This window comes from Lynx rufus, unplaced genomic scaffold (assembly GCF_022079265.1).
Source record: "Lynx rufus isolate CCGP_SWC_20201006 ecotype Redwood Valley unplaced genomic scaffold, mLynRuf1.p SCAF_13, whole genome shotgun sequence".
Taxonomy (NCBI): Eukaryota; Metazoa; Chordata; class Mammalia; order Carnivora; family Felidae; genus Lynx; species Lynx rufus.
In genome coordinates, this window is record NW_025814827.1 from 21,662,810 (window position 1) to 21,683,561 (window position 20,752).

General features: G+C 35.6%; 1 protein-coding gene across 2 annotated transcripts in view; it reads right to left on the bottom strand.

The window, feature by feature from the left end:
* The window catches only part of UNC13C (unc-13 homolog C), a 585,929-nt gene that overhangs the window by 454,924 nt on the left and 110,253 nt on the right, over positions 1-20,752 (bottom strand). For both annotated transcript variants that reach the window (XM_047074451.1, XM_047074449.1), the window contains exons 2-3: positions 13,285-13,307; positions 12,646-12,710 (exon numbers count right to left, since the gene is read on the bottom strand). In XM_047074451.1, coding sequence (XP_046930407.1) covers positions 12,646-12,710; positions 13,285-13,307 — 88 coding nt within the window. The remainder of the gene's footprint in view (positions 1-12,645; positions 12,711-13,284; positions 13,308-20,752) is intronic.

The following is a 20,752-nucleotide window of genomic DNA, read 5'->3' on the forward strand; positions in this document are numbered from 1 at the left end:
AAAATTCTGAAAGCAGCAAGGGGTAAACGTGCCCTCACATATAAAGGGAGACCTATAAGACTCGTGACAGATCTCTCTTTTGAAACTTGGCAGGCCAGAAAGACTTGGCACGAGATTTTCAGGGTGCTAGACAGCAAAAATATGCAGCCGAGAATCCTTTATCCAGCAAGTCTGTCATTTAGAATAGAAGGAGAGATAAAGGTCTTCCCAAACAAACAAAAACTGAAGGAATTTGTCACCACTAAACCAGCCCTACAAGAGATCCTAAGGGGGACCCTGTGAGACAAAGTACCAGAGACATCACTACAAGCATAAAACATACAGACATCACAATGACTCTAAACCCGTATCTTTCTATAATAACACTGAATGTAAATGGATTAAATGCACCAACCAAAAGACATAGGGTATCAGAATGGATAAAAAAACAAGACCCATCTATTTGCTGTCTACAAGAGACTCATTTTAGACCTGAGGACACCTTTAGATTGAGAGTGAGGGGATGGAGAACTATTTATCATGCTACTGGAAGCCAGAAGAAAGCTGGAGTAGCCATACTTATATCAGACAAACTAGACTTTAAATTAAAGGCTGTAACAAGAGATGAAGAAGGACATTATATAATAGTTACAGGGTCTATCCATCAGGAAGAGCTAACAATTATAAATGTCTATGCGCTGAATACCGGAGCCCCCAAATACATAAAACAATTACTCATAAACATAAGCAACCTTATTGATAAGAATGTGGTCATTGCAGGGGACTTTAACACCCCACTTACAGAAATGGATAGATCATCTAGACACACGGTCAATAAAGAAACAAGGGCCCTGAATGAGACATTGGATCAGATGGACTTGACAGATATATTTAGAACTCTGCATCCCAAAGCAACAGAATATACTTTCTTCTCGAGTGCACATGGAACATTCTCCAAGATAGATCATATACTGGGTCACAAAACAGCCCTTCATAAGTATACAAGAATTGAAATTATACCATGCATACTTTCAGACCACAATGCTATGAAGCTTGAAATCAACCACAGGAAAAAGTCTGGAAAACCTCCAAAAGCATGGAGGTTAAAGAACACCCTACTAACAAATGAGTGGGTCAACCAGGCAATTAGAGAAGAAATCAAAAAATATATGGAAACAAACGAAAATGAAAATACAACAATCCAAACGCTTTGGGACGCAGCGAAGGCAGTCCTGAGAGGAAAATACATTGCAATCCAGGCATATCTCAAGAAACAAGAAAAATCCCAAATACAAAATCTAACAGCACACCTAAAGGAAATAGAAGCAGAACAGCAAAGGCAGCCTAAACCCAGCAGAAGAAGAGAAATAATAAAGATCAGAGCAGAAATAAACAATATGGAATCTAAAAAAAACTGTAGAGCAGATCAACGAAACCAAGAGTTGGTTTTTTGAAAAAATAAACAAAATTGACAAACCTCTAGCCAGGCTTCTCAAAAAGAAAAGGGAGATGACCCAAATAGATAAAATCATGAATGAAAATGGAATTATTACAACCAATCCCTCAGAGATACAAACATCTGATATGTAAATTTCCTTTGCAAATTTCAAACAAGTAATCACTCAAGCTATTTAAATAGCTCTAGAAATGGGGAACTTAGTTTTCACAAAGAAAGGTCTTACTTTGCAAATTTCTCCTTATATTGAGCACAAGTCTGCCTAGTGTATTTTGCCCCATGGAAAGCTCACGACAATTTAATACCCCTTCCACACCTACTTTCTTAAACATTTGACAGCCTGTAACATACTTTTACCTAAACTTTCTCTTTTCCAGATTCAGCAACCCCAAAATCTTTGGTGTTTTTTCCTATGGTACGATTCAGGACCCTTCTTCAATCTGCTTATTTTTTTTTTTTTTATCTTTCTCTTTTGTCTACACCTGTTAAATTATTGTTCCCTGACCCAAGTTCAGAGGTCCTGATAGGTAGCAGGATTCTATACACAGCAGAACTTCTGGTCCTACTCTCTTACCTCTGTAAGGCTGTTTTCCTTGTCAGACTGTCACCAGAATCTTATGTGATTCATCACCAGATGCAATGAATATTGTGAATCTTTTCATGTGTTGACATTAAACATCATTTTCCTTTCTTCTACAGACTCTAAAACTTCCATTTATCCATAATTGTGTTAGGGTGGTTCAGAAACGTTCCAGTTTTTTTTTCTTTCAGACACGTGGTAGAATTGCACCTCAACCTTCCCTTTAAACATGGTTCTTTGCTCTGTCCATTGCAATATAAGCAGAAGGGAGGCAGGTCACATCTGTACGTTAAGTCTTAAGAGTTTGACCCCTGTTTGTCACATTCTCATTTCTCTGCAGTGCAACCATGAAAGCATGCATTGAAACAAAAATCTACCAGCCTAGTACATCCAGCAGCTATAAAGAGAAAAGTGTCTCCTCCTCCCCTGTATTTATAGGCATTGAAAATGTAGAATGGGTGAGAAATAAACCTTTATTTAATTAATACACAGAGATTTGGTAGATGTTACTATATCATAACCGAGCTTATCCTGGTTGGTACAGTACTTATATTTCTGGTTAGATTCAGATGTTTGTGGTATACTAAGATCTTTTGGGTATTAATTGCATCATCTTAATACACTAGTTATTTTGCCCAGCCTTATGTTACCCTGAAAGCCTACAATGAGATCCTTTATATTTCTATCTTGTTTAATTAAAAGTAATCTGTCTACAGGCAATTCCTGAAGCACTCCATAAGAGCTTCCCTGGATACAAAATTATTTACAAATTATCATACTTTGGGTCTAATCGTTAAACTCATTATTAATTCATCTAGGTGTTATTATTTTAGTGTATATTCAGAAAATCCTTAGCAAATGCCTTTCTAGGATCTAGGTAGAAATATTTCTACAACACTTAGTTGATATACCTACTGAAAAGTCTTTTAATACCAATACATAATGACACATTGAATTGAAAACAAAATATGTTATTCCAAAGAACTAAACCAGAAACAAGCATAATTTATTTGCAAATTACATCAATTTGGCCAAATGGTGAAGCATCCAGGCTATGGAGCCAAGTAGATAGACACAGTTCAACCCTCAGCTCTAAAACTTAGTTACTGACGGACTTTCACCATATGTCAATGTCTCTAAGCCTCATCATTTATGATGCATGAAAAATGGAACAACTGTAACATTTAGTTTACAAGGTTGTGATAAGTATTACAGGAGGTAATGCACAAGAAACCTTAGATGCAGGCCTGTTATACTGTAACATTTCAAAAGGTATTATTTATTATGTTTTTATAATCATTATGAATTTAAGATAGTATCCTATTTTTTAAATAACATCGACAATGTTTATTTTTACCTCTCTACTTTGTACTGTTTCTAAATGCTAAGGAAAACTATGATTTGCCTGAGAGGCTCAATCGGTTAAGCATCCGACTTCAACTCAGGTCATGATCTCAGCCAGGCTCTGTGTTGACAGCTTGGAACCTAGAGCCTGCTTCAGATTCTGTATCTCCCTGTCTCTCTGACCCTCCCCTGCTTGTGCCAGCACTCACTCGCTCTCTCTCAAAAATAAACATTAAAAAAAATAACTAAGGAGACTGAAAAACAGTAGCTGAGCATTATGGCATGGTTCTGACAGCAAGCTATTATTTAATAAAGCATTGTAGATTAAACAAACTTGTTATTTTTTCTTTGTAATTTTTTAATGTTTGTTTATTTTGGAGAGAGAGAGCGAGAGCGAGAGATACAGAGAGAGCGAGCAAGCGAGAGCACACAAGTCGGGGAGGGGAACAGAGAGAGAGAGAGATACAGTATCCAAAGCAGGCTCCAGGCTCCAAGCTGTCAGCACTGAGCCCGACACGGAGCTCAAACTCACGAACCATGAGATCATGACCTGAGTCATGATCATTTATCAAAAGTAAATGAATTAAGTAAAAACATACTCAATATATTCTTTATTGGGAAATACAATAATCAAGCTCAGTGCTTCTCTTTTCCTAAGGTGCTTTATATATGTTAGATACACTCAATAGCCATATCAATTACATTTTGGAAAGAACGAGCAGGTTTAGGAACCATGATGTTCATTATAATTTTCATCTCATCTAGTAGGGTTATTTTCAATTTTTTTTTTTTTTACTAAAAATGGTGATTTTCTAACACAAGGGATTATTCTCAATATAACAGATATTTTCCATAGTTACTGAACTGGCACTCTTTTAAGACTGACTACTTGAATATTATCTTCATAAAGGATCTCCATGATTTTAATTTGCTACTCCTCAAACACATAAAATACCTGGAAGGCATTCAAGAATTAAAGTTGGTTCTGTATGGTGTATCCCTAAAGATTTATTGGTTTTCTAATAAACTTAAGCCAAGCCAGAGACTTTGAAGTCATAATTAAAGATTTGTTTTAAAGAACAGTAAATTAATAACATGTAAATGTTCAATAAGCAAATTGAACACAGAAGGCTTCAGAAAAATGTGCTTCTACAAAGCCTTCCTTTCCCCCCAACAAATTTGCTCTCCTCTAGTTTAACTAGGAATTTTATTTTTCTGAGACTGGACTGTCCTCAGTAGATGCTACATTACATTGAAGGATCCTCACATGATGTTTAGAATCCAAAGAAAGTATGGCAAACAATGGCTTGAGACATGTTTTTTCGAGGTGCAGCTCAGAATAGTGACATAAATCTTTGATAAGAATCACGAAGATGAGAAGACAGAAGTAGCACCATATCTAAGCTTATGTTGGATGCCTTAATTGTTCCAGCAGAGCAAACATGTGGCCTCAGGAGCTGGGAGTAGAACACAACTTCTATCACTCAATTTGGGATTCCTTTAAAGTGCATCTCAAATACTATGAAGTTCATGATCTCAGAAACTAAGGAAAGGCACAGACTCCTTGTTGGGTGTATTTTCAACTGGCGGTCACTTAAAGATAAAAGGAAAATCAGGCCATTTCTGAGAAGCCAACCAGGGCTGTGCACAACTACATAAGGCTCCGGTGCAATGAACTAGCTAAAGAAAAGTTGTCAGAGTTCATGGTGGCTGTGGTTTCCTTCTCTGAAATGAAGACATTATCTGTATCTTGGGTTGATACACAAGAGGGGTCATATGTGTACTCTAAATCTAAAACATACACCTATCTTTAAGGGTAAGAATAGCCTTGTGGCACCTGGGTGGCTCAGTTGATTAAGCATCGGAATTCAGCTCAGGTTCATCATAGGATTCATGTGTCTGAGCTCCGTGTCGGGTTCTCTGCTTCAGGAGTCTGCTTCAGGTCCTCTGTCTCCCTTTTTCTCTGCCCATCCCCTGCTCATTCTCTCTCTCTCTCAAAAATAAATTCAAAGCATTAAAATTTTTTAAAGAATAAGGGGGAATTATACAATGAGTAAAATTTGTGGTTGTCCTTGTCTGCAACTGAGGATGATCCTGAGGTATTCTTTTATTATTGTTATTATTCTTAAATATTAAATAGTGAAAGTAAAAATGGATTTGGAAAATTTTTTTTATGTAAAGCCATTTAAGCACATAAAAGGGCTTCTATGATGATACAAATCAGGTTTCTTGTAGGTGTGTAAAGATGGAAGAATCTGTTCAACAATCTCATTGGGGATTGGGAGTAGGGGGTCTTATACAGTAACCCTGGATTGACTGTGTCTAATACTCAAATGTCCTTTCTGTTTTGCAGTCTATTACTAAGTAAGATAGAATGTTAAGGCACAAACTCAGGCCTGAATAGGAGATGATGAAAAAGCTGTCAATTTCTAACTCTGTCAACTATAAGCTATTAGTTGTTTGAGCTTAACAGCTTCATTTTCTTAATCTTTTCATTGAGTACTACAAATTCTCTGCTACTGTGTAGGAAAACCAATATTCCTAAAGAAAATGACTGATTTAGATTGTAGATCCATAGATCCCATGTCCAGGTATGTGTTCCATGGTTGCCAAAGGGTCCTTGGTTGTGGTCCTTGGGTCTCATAGGTCTACACATTGAAAGAGTCAGCCTAGCACCTGGTTTCTGTGGCTGGTGTCAAAATGTACTCTATTGACCACATGATTTTCTAAATGGATAAAAGATCAACAGAAAAGATGCTTCCTGAGTAATTTACAGGAAGCATTCCTGGAAGCATGCAGCTGACCCTGAACTAGAGAACTTATTGCTGGTAGTAGGCCAAAATTAGATAAGGAATTTTTGGGAGAGAAGCAGAGGGAGAAGATGGCATAGGAAGCCAATGCCAGCTTAGCAATCAATTCTTAACACAAGGGTTTTCAAAAGTTGGTGGCCTTATTGCTGCCACCTTTCTCAATTAAGAGGTTCTTTATCTAGGCCAACCCTTTGTATTAAAAGATATAAAGTGTTTGCAGGAGGACTGTAGGCAGAGTGCTGAGGTCTAGTGGGTCTGGTACCATCAAGGGTCTATGAAAGGGCTGAGACTTGCCCTAGCCTCACAGTAGATTCTTTTCTGGCTGATATAACTATCCTGTGACTTGAGTGCATCTGACATCAGCTAAAAGATGCCAGGTTTTATTCAACCTTTAATGGATTAAGCAAGACAACTCCTTTTATTACTTTTATAAAGAGCAAGGTGAAAAGGGTCATTCAATTATTAATTACAAAAGGTGTCTTTCTTGAAGTAATAATGGAACTGATTAAAGGGAAATTTTAATACACTGTGAATTTATATCTAGGGTATTCTAAAGTGCTAGGGTTTTCAGATGCGAGAATAAAAAGGTAAATTTTATATCTAAGCATGAATAGAGTAATATTTTTATGGATTCATTCAACACAACCTTCACATGTTTCTCCCAAGTACAGAAACAAGGATTCAAGATCAAAAGCAAATTGGCCTCTGATCAATTGGGGTTAAATCTAGTGTGAGAAAAGATCCTTGATTTTGTTTTACCTGTAGGGATTTAGAAACACTGAGTTGGTGGGGGGGGGGTGGATCCAGCTGTTTTTAATACTCCCACTACTTTTCATATATGTCTCATCATGAATCCATGATTGTTTTAGAATTTTTTTTCCTAAAATGCAGCAGACCTGGAATCTTTTATGAAAGAATTCTAACCAACTTATTGAAGAAACTGACAATCTAAAACAATATTAATTTATGAGTGAGGTCCTCATATGGGCAAGGCACTATCATAAGCTTTAGGGAGGAAAACCTAAGTGAAAAACACCAACTCTATGTCTTTAAAGAGTTTAAAATCAGATTGAAAGATACATGTTTTGTTAGTTTATGAAATTAAATTCTTATGTACCATGGGAGTGACACAAATAGGAACAAAAAAAGGAGACTAAGAATTCCTTATTATAAAGAAATAGAAATCAAGAAGAAATAGAAATCAAGATATTCAAAGCCATGTAGAAAGATCCATACTCTGCACTGCAGAAATAAGGAGCCATTAAACATATTTAAGTAGAAAGGACTGTGCTTTAAGAAGATTAATCTTTAACAGTGTATAGATTGAACTTAATGTAGAGCAATTAATGAAGGAAGATCAGTTTGTATTCACCTAGGTAAAAGGTATTGAGGATCAAAACTAGATTAATGGCAATATGAATTTAAAAGTTTCAAAAATTATGAGCATGATGATTCGAATTGCTATTCAATAATGAATTAAGAATGCAGACCTGACTGCATCTGATAGCTCTTATAACAATTAATATGCTCTAATCCAAATTTATTTTACCTAAATCTATAGTGAACTCCTTCTGCACTGATGCCCTTGGAGGGAAAGGAACTCTTACATAAAAACAACTAACTGCAGAGTAAAAGAAAGACAAAGGCTCCCATTTCCCTGCAAAGAGTAACCTGCCACTGTTATTGAACCAAACTTATGTGGAGCCTGTCATTTTCTTAATACTTTGCAAACACGGTTCAAAGCAGGCAAGAATATTTGTGTAGCATGAACCACTGACCCAAGGAAGGGATTATAGAAATAGAAACAGAAATTTTCTAGGTTTAGGAGAATTTGTGAGCCTTTCTTTGCAAAATAAGGAAGTTAACTGAGGAAATAAGGGCAAATCTCATTTATAGACTAGATGGGAAATAAATCAAACAAATTCTCAGCCACCCAAGAGGATACTTCTCCTATTAGAAAAAATGAATTAAGAGCCTCTAGAGACTAAGAACAACCTTAGCTTCCATCTTAAATAATTTTAGGCACTGACCAAACATGAAGATCAAGACTATGAGTGGGAAATAGTTCATGAGGACAGCATATGGCCTCTCCAACTTTAGGGAGAAATACAAAAGCAATGTCAGAAGTATGACAAATATCAAGAGTATATTAAACCACATATTGTACAACCTAACTCATGTCAGATTTTTTAACAATAACAAAAATCACTATTTTAATCAAGGTAAGTTTAAAAGCAAAGAAATTATTCAGAACATTGGCTGATAATTGCTTGTGCATACTCACCACATTATGCATTCATGGCAATAATTGAACTACCTTCAAAATCTCAGCAAGTATTGTTATACATGCACATGTACCCCCCCACACACACACAAATACACATACAACTTTTTTTCTTCATTTGTACCTCTTGGAGAGTGAGGTCAAAATGGAAGTTTGTCTTTTTCTATTTGGCCATCTCTTAGTATCCTACATTTCAACAATCTCTTCTTCTCACGTCTCTCAAGATCAACTATTTCCTGCCAAGTTTCAATAATCCTGGTAGTGGTTTCCAAGTCATCACCAGATTCCTAGAGTTTGGAAAGGTAGCTATAGTGTGGTTCAGAACCATAACAGGGAATAAACCATCCTTTACAAACTTTTGAGGAACTTTCATGAGAGCTATCCTGCAGAAAATTTGGATAACTAGAGAAGAAAACAAACAAAGAAGATCAGAATCTCCCCTCCCAAACTGTCTTTCCCCTCATTCTCACCACTGTTTTATGGACTCTGGTGCAGACAGTTTAGTACCTTAAGACTAAAAAGATAATATATAAAAGCTTTGCAATGCTCATCTTGCAAACAATGTAACTGTGACTACCAAAGTCCAGTGAACGGTGAACTTAAGTTTTATGCAACCATAAAACCAAAGGAGTATAATTCTAATTTTAAAAAGTGATTTATATTTGGAGAAGGTACTTGTTTGATTTCATTCACTATCATTTATTAAAGTACTTTCATCAATATGACTTATCAAAGCTGAGTAGCCATGGACATGAGTCACACGAAATTCCTCAGGGTAGATCTTCTGAGAAAAGTGGAGTTGGATGACCGCCTTCAGCCACCACCCTTCCAGAATCCACTAAAGCATTCATCCCAAGGCCACACTCACCAAGCTGATCCAAACCAATGACTGGACATGGTGGAGATAATAAGTCTGCACATGGGTCACATATGCGCAACGTGGGACTCTTCTAACAGTGTATCTTTTATCTCAGACTCCCTATTGGTCTGGCACTTTTTTTGTAGCCTCATTTGTCAGTTTAAACCTTTTTATGCCCAGTTATTCCTTCCCCATCTCCTCTCACAGAAGTCAGACCCATGTCATGGTCCAAAGGCTTTTTTCATCTACTCTTGCTGTCTCTCCACTTTAACTGGGAGGTGTTTCTCCCCCTAAAAGCTCTTGTACTTCTAACATCTTGAGTTGTGCTTCTAGTATGACTCTTGGTGTACATATATGTAGAAAGTTAACAAGTTCTTTTAAAACCACTGAGATAAGTAAACTGTTAAATTTAACACCATCACCGAAACATGCATTTTTCCAGATTTCTCTTTTCCTTTCTTCTGGATCGTTTCTCTCTCTCTCTCTCTCTCTCTCTCTCTCTCTCTCTATCTCTCTATTCTTTTGCCAGAGACTGTCTATATTTTATTTTGACTAAGAGAGGTAAAATGGAGTCAAGTTTGCCATGTATTTTCTAGGAAAATTGACATGAGATGTACAGAGAGATAAGCAGAGATCAGAGCAGCAGGTTAACAATAATCTGGTTTCAGTGCATACATCATTCCTTCATTAGCACCTGAGAAAGGGGAGGGAAGGATCAATGCGGTTTGGCTCTAAACTGGTTAGGAATGTTGAAAGTACAAGAGTGAGGGATGGAGAATTATCATGAAGCGGGGACTCCATTCTGAAAGTTAGCTCTCATCTGTTTTCCAGGACAAAAGAAGTTGTAATATTTGTAAGAATTGTAGTAATGTTTCATTCTACAAAAAGTGTATTTTAAAATATTTATAGAAAAGTAAAATAAGTAAATCCTGTTAAAAGAGATTGTCATTGAAGGCCATACTTAAATGTACTCTTTGGGTTCTTCAAGAGGAAATAAGCATTCAGATAATGGCAGATTCTCTTGAGTACTGAAAATTATCACCCCTTTCCCTTATCATCATAACACTAAAATCCTTTGGGAACTCTTTGAAAAGAAATTTCTGGAAAAATGAAATGGAAGGGAATTCAAACTGCCAAGATAATCTGTTTTAGGTAACCATTTACACAGCTTGCACTTAGAACAAGGGTTTAGATTAACTGTTGCTTTGACATTGATAAAACTCCATATTCAGCAATGAGTTAGGAAAGCAAGATGTTATCAGGTATTGGATGCCACAAGCAAGAAGAGTTACAGAAACTCTAGATCAAATAGTCAGATAAGTCTCCAAGATCATGATATACATGATTTTGTAATCAAATTGGAGTTCATCTTAATTATTTTCTAAGATAAACTTTCATTTCGTCAAGTTATCACTTTCTAGTAAACTTAAAGAGTCCATATGTGTGGGGTAGGGGAGAGAAAGTCATCCATTTATTACTTAAATTTTCTAAGAATCATTCATAGTGATCTTTCATTGCAGCTGGTTTCCTAATGCATTTAAACCATTGTGACATTGCAATAGGGATATGAGTAGTTCTTCACATATTTAAAGAACACTGAAGAGTTTATACACATAAAATTAAGTAATTAAGATTTGACTTATTATTTGACAAATATCAGACTTTTGAAAAAAATCCAACTATATGTGATATATGTTATTTTTCAGGAGCTCCATATTTAAAATTTTAAATTTTACATGTTTAATTTAAATCAAGTAACATGTGGATATACTTAAAGAGTGAAAGTATTATGAAACCTAACCATAAAACTATTTCTTTGCCTGAAAAACCTTAATACATGTATCTAAAATTTGCTTATATTTCTATCATACATACATATGTTCGTGTATTCTTTACTATTAATTTAGAGAGAAAGAAAGAAATAGAGAGACAGAATGAGTAAGTGCAGGGGAGGGGCAGAGACAGATGGAGGGAAAGAATCCCAAGCATGCTCTACACTGTCAGCACAGAGCCTGATGGGGCTCAATTCCACAACCCTGGGATCATGACCTGAGCTGAAATCAAGAGTAGGACACTTAACTGAGCCACCCAGGTGCCCCATGGGGCACACACATATGTTCACACATACACACATGTGTTCAAAGGTCAAAACTTTTAAAATGAATCTATCTTTCTATATGTCTATACTGTGCATAAGCTTTGGTCAATAATTTCACTTAAAAATCTAATGTATTTGCTGTTGTATCATTTGCAATACTGGAACCTAGAAATATTCTTGAAAATCTATTAACAGAAGATGAATAAATAGTAATGTTTTGAAATATTTGCATCACTTAGAAATAATGAAGTGGAAAGTTTTCCAAGACATGCTTTTATATGGAAAAGAGAAAAGCAGGGGGAAGAACCCCAAGTTGCAGAGGCAGAATAGCCTATTAAATAAGGTCACAGATTCTAAAGCTAGACTAGCTGGGTTTGGATACTCGTTTTGCCGTTCAGTAGCTGTATGGAGGGAAACGATTTTTACAATTGTTTCATACAACAATTCCCTAATCTGCATGGTGGTCAGATTAGTACTTACCTCACAGGGCCATCTTAAGGATCAGATCAGTCATTATATAGGAAAGAATTGTAACAATAATTGCTAAAATGTCATGACTAAATTAGTGTTTATTTCTATGTAGAATGGCTTAGTTTATGTTGCATGTACAGAGATACACAAACTTACTTATTCTATAGGAACATAAACATGTATGCAAGCATCAGAAAAATGCCTGTGAACCTACGTGCCAAACTGATAGCAATGTGTAGCTATAGGCATTAAAGAAGATCCTTTGTTTTTTGAGTATTTTACATGCAAAATACAATGCATACATTATTTTGTGATTCAATCTTAAATATTTCCATCCAACCATGAAGTAACTATAAAAAGTAATAAAGTTTACATTCATCTACTTATTGACATATTCATGCACATTTCATTAACTGCAAACAAGCAGATCAAAATATAGTCTTAATTGTATTACTGTAAACTCATTTACATAAAATTATGTGTTTATATTTGTGTATAGAGTGATAACATTAATAGCTAATCCACTTAGGTCATTTTGACCTTCTTTATATATAGACACATTTAGTATAATTACATATATGCACACACATCTACCCATTAAAAACAAACTATAAAAGCTACCTTTTTGTGAAACAAGAAAACAATAGTAAAGCTAGTTAATTATACCATCATGCAACAGCCTGCATTCAATATGCTTATGGCAAGAGCACAGCCAAGTACCATTGATAAATGGAATGAATTAAGAAGATTATGAATGTACTCACCCACCAATCGCCTGGAGTCCAGAGAATTTGGCAGCCTCCAAACCATTGCCACTTACTATTCGAGCCTTAAATGAAAAACAAGAGAAACACAAAAGAGAAAGAAACATTTAGCATACTATAGCTGCACACACATGAATTGGGGACACGCATCAACTGCACTAGACATGTAACACCTAGTATGACAGATGCTAAGCAGGGTCAGCTCCAAGTCAAAGCTACCATGTTTTTGTGAGTGGAGGTTTTGAAATTAGCTGTCAGCATTTCAACAAAAGCACTGGCACAGTCCAGGAAAACATATTACTAATACTCTTTGCCCTTAAAACTTGCTATGTGCAGTGAACACGAATCAGTCAGGGAGATCATGATTAGCCAGACTTGAGAACAGATGCTGAGTTTGACCGTAGCAGACCCCTAGGTTGGCAAGTATAAGCTAAGTAAGCGCAGCTGGCAAGGTGTAACCTCTTCATAAATGCAACATATTGGGGGCACACTTAAAGGACAACCAAAGGATGGAAAGCTGGGATAACATGCACATTTCACAACTAAAACAGAGGAACCAAAATAGGTCTAATATGTCACAAACAAACATGTACAAAAGACAAGATCCCTCCGGAGAGAAGAAAAAGTATGATTTAAAACCTTTTCATCCACAGAACTGCTATCTGAAAGAGAATCAGGAAAAGAAGGAATAAATGTTAGACAGAGTACTTTAAGAAATCATTTAAACATATACATGAACAAAGTGTTACTATTTTACATTGTTTAAAACCATAAACAAAACAGAATTGCAAGGCTGAACCCGGAGGGAAAAAGGATAGTTTGTCCTCTTATTTGAAAGAGCTGAAAAATGTGCCCGAATGCTTGAAAAGTATCGAAGAGTGATTACAGGATTTAATGAGACAATGTGTCATATAGAGAAAAGAACGCTGTTGAATCAGAAGTCTTCAGAAGTGCTCTGCCACTTACTAAGCACATTGGGCAAACTACCAAATTCTCTGGAGTCTAGAGTCTAGACCCAACTCTGCAAAAAGTCATGAATTACTTTGCCTATTGGCCTACAAATAATGTTCAATCAATTGAGATCAAAATATGTGAACGTCAACCTCAGATGACTACATAAATTAATTAGGTCTTAGTAAGGGATTATTATTTATGGCTTGTCATAGAGCTCAAGAGTTAACAGATACACTCCACTTTGCAAATAAAAGAACTGATGCCCAAAGCAGTTAACTGACATGATTAAGATCACAAAGCAAGTCAATGGCAGAAGTGGGACACAAATCGAGGGCTCCTGACCCCCTATCTGCTGCCCTTTAAATCCCATGTTCCAGGTAAATTGAACAAAACAGAGAGGGGTGGATGGGCCACAGTTCTCCAGTGCAATTTAAGAGACATTGAAGGGTCAGCATTCCTCTTGGGCCCAAGGAGACGAACAATGGACTCTTTCTGTTTTTAACTCAAGTCTGAATCTGCCAGGGTCATCATGGCATGGTCCATTTCTATCTCACACAGTAATATTGCTCTTAAACCTATTAATTAATTTTTGCTTATTAGCATGAAGCAAGAACTTCTCAACAAATACAAGTTGGCAGAAATCTAGAGCTAGAATGTCCTTGGGGTTCATGTAGTCAAAACCTTTCATTTTTATGGATGAGCCCCAGCAATATAAAGATTTATCTAGGTCATGTAGCTCATTGACAACTTTTATTGATAAAAATCTGAAATGCATTTGTTTTCTTGACTAATTACGTATGCTTAATTATTGTAACTATTTGTGTGCAGTATTTTAGATATTTCACAAACCTCAGAGTTAGATCTTTGAATATAAAACAAGATAACAGCACAAGTAGTAAAAAAACCCATCTTATGAATAGCCATCAACATTTTAAGATACTGCATACAATATAGAAAATTCAGCATTAAGTAAAAATAATATACCATATCCATGGAAATTGTCACAAGCATAATTTTAAATCATAGAATAACTAATTTAATATGAGATATCAACTGGTCAGAAAATATACATCTACATTTCAATAAGTACCAAAAAGTTCTGTCATAAAATTTCAAAAATTTTAAACATAAATCATATTGGAATGAATCTTATTTGAATTTAATATGTTAAAAAATTTATTTCCAGAGACATAATCTTAAGTGTGAAATATTAGGTCATTCCCATTATCATTAAAAGAAAAAGAAAAATGTCCACAACCATCATTTTAACTTATTTCTTGAAATTCTGATCAATATATTAAAAGCAGACCAATTTAAGCAAAATTAAACAATGTAAATGTTATAAGGCAGGACACAAAGTTGTTACTTTCAGGCATTATAATTTTAAACCCAAAAGACAAATCACCTGGAAAACTATTAACAGGCAGCAAAGTGAAACAAACAGGTAGCAAACTAAAACAGGTAGCAAAGTGAACATTTAACCAACACGTAAACAAAAGTAAGTTATTTTCTACAAACTCCCAGTAATTAGCTTGATAAATAATGACATGAGATCTGATTTCAAATACTCATAACTTTGACATTGTCTCCTATTAATAACGGACTTGTACATCAACCATTCCACTGAGTCATGGTAATATTAGAGTCATCAATTATTCTTCAGCTGTTAAATCTAATACATTTCAACTTTTTCATTCATTCTTCAGTGTTTCATTCATTCCTTCATTGAATACATATTTTTATTAATTATCAACAAACCTTTTTTGCTCACTCCTACTCCTTTCTTGTCCACCTGCCATACTATCCCCTTTGAAATCTTTCTCAATACAGATAAAATCACATCACTTCCCTTCCCTCATTAAACCCACCAATGTTACACAATGCCCAAACCAGAGAAAACAGATATGCATCTACTGCAGGCTCATGAGTCCTCATTCACATACTGCACTTTGGCCACAATTAAATTCCTGTCACTTCATCTTTATGCCATGCTCTTTTAAATCTGTGTGCCTTTGTATGTTCCGTTTCCTTCCCTTAAGACAGGTGCTCCCCTTCACCTAGCTGTCTGTCAGCCTCCAAAACTCACTTAAAGCTTAACACTCTCTCCTGGAAAATTGTAACATATCAAGGATCAACGGCTGTGTGAATGAGCACTGCATGCTGCACTCCTCCTGGCTAACCCTTACCTTTTGTCAGTTTCCTTATCAGCAATTCTACTAGATACAAGTTCCTTGATTTTATCTATTTTTAATCTTCTCTTTCTAGTTTCTACTACTTTCTGAAGTATAGTAGACACCAATAAATGTTTGCTGAGCATTGAGTGAACAACCTTAAAAAAACTACAATACATTATGGAAGTACCTAAAACTCCAAATAAAATTTATTTCATCTTCCTGGATAGAGAAAAGATAAATTCTTTTATAACAGATTTATAAGATATTATAGTTAAAATCCTAACAGCAAGTTGTTATAGAATTAATATTTCGAGTACGGGGGTGCCTAAGTGACTCGGTTAAGTGTCTGACTCTTGATTTTGGCTCAGGGAGCGTGGAGCCTGCTTAAAATTCTCTATTTCCCTCTGCCTCTCACCCCACTCATTGGCACACATGTGTGTGCACACTCTCCCCCCCCCCAAAAAAAAAGTATTTCAAGTATAACTGGATTAATAAGTCAAAATACATAAGACTTTTTAAAAGGAGAATTAAGAGGAAAATCTGTAAGAATATTAAAGATCTATACTAATTAAAGCATTATTGTCCTGGCAAAATAGATGAAGAAGTTCAACAAAATTAGCTAAGTAACAAACCCTTGTACCTAAGAGTTCAACAAATAAGGAAGGATGGATTGTTATCAAAGGCAAAGAGACATACTGGTCAATAAATGACACTTAGAACATAGGTCAAATATCTGTATTATTTATTTATATCCTTATCTTACACATAGCCCATGAAGTTACGGATGTATTAAATAAGTAAATAAGTAAAACTGGAAAAGAATATTAACTAACCCTAGGAATGAGAAGATACATTTACAGTTAGAGGCTTTGTTATGCCTATTTAGTATTTTTGTATATAAAAACAAAAAGAGGGGTTCCTGGGTGGCTTGGTCAGTTAAGCATCTGACTGGATCTTGATTTTGGCTCCAGTCATGATCTCATGGTTCATGAGATCAAACCCCCACATGGGGCTCTATGCTGAGTGTGGAGCCTGCTTGGTATTCTCTCCACCTCTGTCTCTGCCCCTCCCTGCTAGTGCTTGCATGCTCTCTCTCAAAATAAACATTAAAAAAAATAAAACCAAAAAGAAAATGAAACGTATTTACTAAAAACACATGTTAGTATGTTCAGAATATAAAGAACTCTTACAGGTCTCTAAAAATTTGAGCCTAATATCCCCCCAAACTGGTCAAGAATGTGACTGGATGATTCACAAAGTAGAATGCATGAACAATGATAAACTTATTAAAACTATGCTTCAGATTATAAAATTACTAAAGATCAGAATATTTTAATGGTATTAAAAATAATACCAAAGATGGTTGATGGTCATTAATCTAATAGTGATGCATGGTTGATGATAGTGAAAACTAATAGAATTTTTAGAAAAATTTTAGTGATGTCTAACAGTAGACTCTGTTTTGAAGAGAACTTTTTTTTTAAGTTGATGCTCAAGAAATTATTTTTGTTATGGATTATGCCCCCACCCCCAAATTAATGTTAAGGTCCTAACCCACAGTACCTCAGAAGGTAGACTTCTTTGGAAATACAATTGTTACAGCTATCATTAGTTAAGATAAAGTCATCATACTGGAGTAGGGTTGTTCCCAATCCAATATGACTGGGGTCTTTATAAGAAGGATACATTTGGGGGCACCTGGGTGGCTCAGTCACTTAAGTGTCCGACTTCGGCTCAGGTCATGATCTCATGGTTTGTGGGTTCGAGCCTCGCACCCGGCTGGCTCTGTGCTGATGGCTCAGAACCTGGAGCCTGCTTCAGATTCTGTGTCTCCCTTTGTCTCTGCCCCTCCCCCTCTCACATTCTGTCTCTCTCAAAAATAAACAAACATTTAAAAAAATTGAAAACAAAAAAACATTTGGAGACAGGTGCACACACAAGACAAATGCCATCTGAAGATTGCAGCTCTGCTGCTACAAGTCAAGGAACTATCGAACAGACACTGGGAGAGAGGCTGGACACACCCTTGACTAGCATTTTCACAGGGAGCATTGCCGTCTCAGCGTACCTTGATCTCAGACATCCACCTTCCAGGGCTGTGAGACAACAGATTTCTGTCGTCCTAAGTCACTCAGTTTATGGTACTTTGTTAATTCAGTCCTAGCAAACTAATGTAACTTTAAGTCATAAAGAAAAAATTAATGTGTAAAGATCTGTATTCTTTTATTATTTACAAACTGGAAAAACATACATGATCAAGTACAGAAATATGGGTTGAAAATAATGTTCTCTGACCTTGACTCAGTAATTTGAGACCATTAAAATAAACACATTTAAAATACTATATAAAAATATAGGAAATGTTTATGGTGTATATACATATATACATGTATAATACAGGTATAATATACATCATATATAAGTAAATATTAATTATACATGTTATGTATTTTTATCAGTATACCCATACACTCTCAATAAGAATAGCTTTGTTCCCTGTCAGTTGTCTTTTGTTACACATGTAGTTGTTTTTGCTTAGTCTGATCAAACCTCTGTAATTACAAAAACATACAAAAAATGTAACAAATTCTGTAATTATATGCTGAATACTCCTTATAAGGGTGTTCCCAATGCTCCTTGTCTCAAAAGTCTCATCATTGCCACAACAAGGTCATTTTATACTTTAGTGACTTAATGATGTTAACATAAGGCCACAATGCATCCATCTACTTTATAATGAAACCTCCTCTATAAATAGCATATCGGTGAAGTTCCAGTGACTGTACAGTTTTTAATGTCTCAATATTCCATGAACTAGTTATTTTAAGAAATTTTAAACTTATAAAATATTTACTAGGTGAATATCGCTCTTGTGTTCAACCACGCTGCATAGGAACCTAAAAAAATATAAATCTTAAGCTTATAGGAAAATCCATAATTTAAGTGTGCCTCATGACTACTAACCCACCACCGTTTCTCATGTGAACATCCCTGAGAAGGGAATTTAAATGTGACTTAAGTCGACATACGACCTCCTGAGCATTCACTTTCCCTTCATATGTAGATGAAATAAAGGGGTTTGCCCAGTATGTAGCTAAAGCTTCTAGCTCTAAATTCTATGATTTTGTTTCTCTATGTGTAATTTATTTTCAGTTTAACAAGAAATATTTACTCGCCAATTATCACCAAAATATTAATATCTACCACCTAAATTTGAGATATTTATAATTATTTCACAATTTAGAATAAAAGTAAAAATCGTGTTTTCTCTCTTGGTATTTTATCCTTGTTATATGGCACTTTTTGAAGAAAATTTGAATGTAAGAGATTTCAAAATGTATCAAGAATCTGAGTTCTGGAGGCCTAGCTAGCTTAGCAATTTTCCTAAACTCTTTGTTCCAACGTCCTTCTTTGCCCTCAGAGCCTTCAAGGATAATGTAAATCCCCCACTAGTGATAATATTGTTCACTATTCATTTTGGAAACAGGCTTGCATTATTTGCCAGCATATCAAAATACATGACTTTTAAAACATGTATACTATGCCTGAAAGTCATGAGATGGGAGCTGAACCGTCCAGAGAAAAACCTATATTGTAATTAGGGGATTGCTGAGTTGTCATTAACCTTTACAGAGTACTTACTATGTGCTAGATATTCTGCAGAGCACTTTATCTGCTCTTTTATTGAATCTTGGCAACTGTCTTGTGAGGCTATCAATATTCATTAGATCTTGCCAGAGCAGAGGAAATCCTTTGTTCTGGCTCTCATTTCAGGTGCAATTCTGGATATAATGGAAGGGGTGCTGAGTGAGAGATTCACATTCATATCTCAAACACTTTTTTTGTTCAGTTAAGGGCTGGCGGCAGGGGGCATAACCTGAGAAACTGAGTCACAACAAGAACATGCTATGTTAAGGATATATGAAAGATATGAACATGTTGATATGGGAGCATGAAGAAAAGATCTAACTCAGCAGCCAGAGAGGACATTAGGCTTGTAAACAATTCATGGGGATAATGATTTAGAATGGTGTTTGTCGGTTGAACAAAGGCATTCTTAGAGGGAAAAAGTTTTGCAGAGGCTTTGAAGCTTTAAGGACTGTGGGGCATTAGGAACTGAAACGCGGGAGTGTAAAAGTAAAGAATTGTAAGAAATAAAGCATAGGTGGATAGGATTTATTGCATAAAAATCTTGATATATTCCATTAAGCAATTTAAATTATACTCAAATTGTAATGTACAGTCACAGATTGTTTTCAAGCAAGACACTGACATGTGACATGATCAGAATTTTATTTGGTTCTTTAAAAATCTAGGCCAGTCCTCTGGACAATAAGGCAGAATAAGATGATATGAGAAAGAGTCTGCTCTCTGGCCCACCTATACCACAATTCTACACACATGCACAAATGCTATGTAACAATTTTTTAAAGTCATCTCTACACCCAACATGGGGCTTGAACTCACGACCCTGAGATCAAGAGTCACATATTTCACCAACTACGCCAGCCAGGTACCACAACTATATAGTAATTTTAATATGTTGTATACCTGAAAATAATGTAACACTATGTGTCAACTATACTCAAAATATTATTTACAAAACTTTAAAAACTGTCTAAGCTTAAAACAAAAACAAACATAATCTCCCAATCACCACATATGAAGTAGCAACTCAAAACTAATGGTGAATGAAGTCAAGGCCAAAATTGCTCTCAGGAGCACTGGAACAATTTATTTATTCAGCAAATATTGATCCAGTGACCCCTACGTGCTAGGCACTGTGCTAGGGACTATGGATAGAATACTTGAAAATAAAGATAAATATCACCATTTCTCATAGAACTATAGAACTATGGCAAACCCACATTGCATAATCTGTGCACAATTAAAGCTAAAACTTTTATTTTTTTATAATTTAAAAATATTTTTAATATTTAGTTTTCAGAGAGCACAAACAGGGGCGGGGCAGAGAGAGG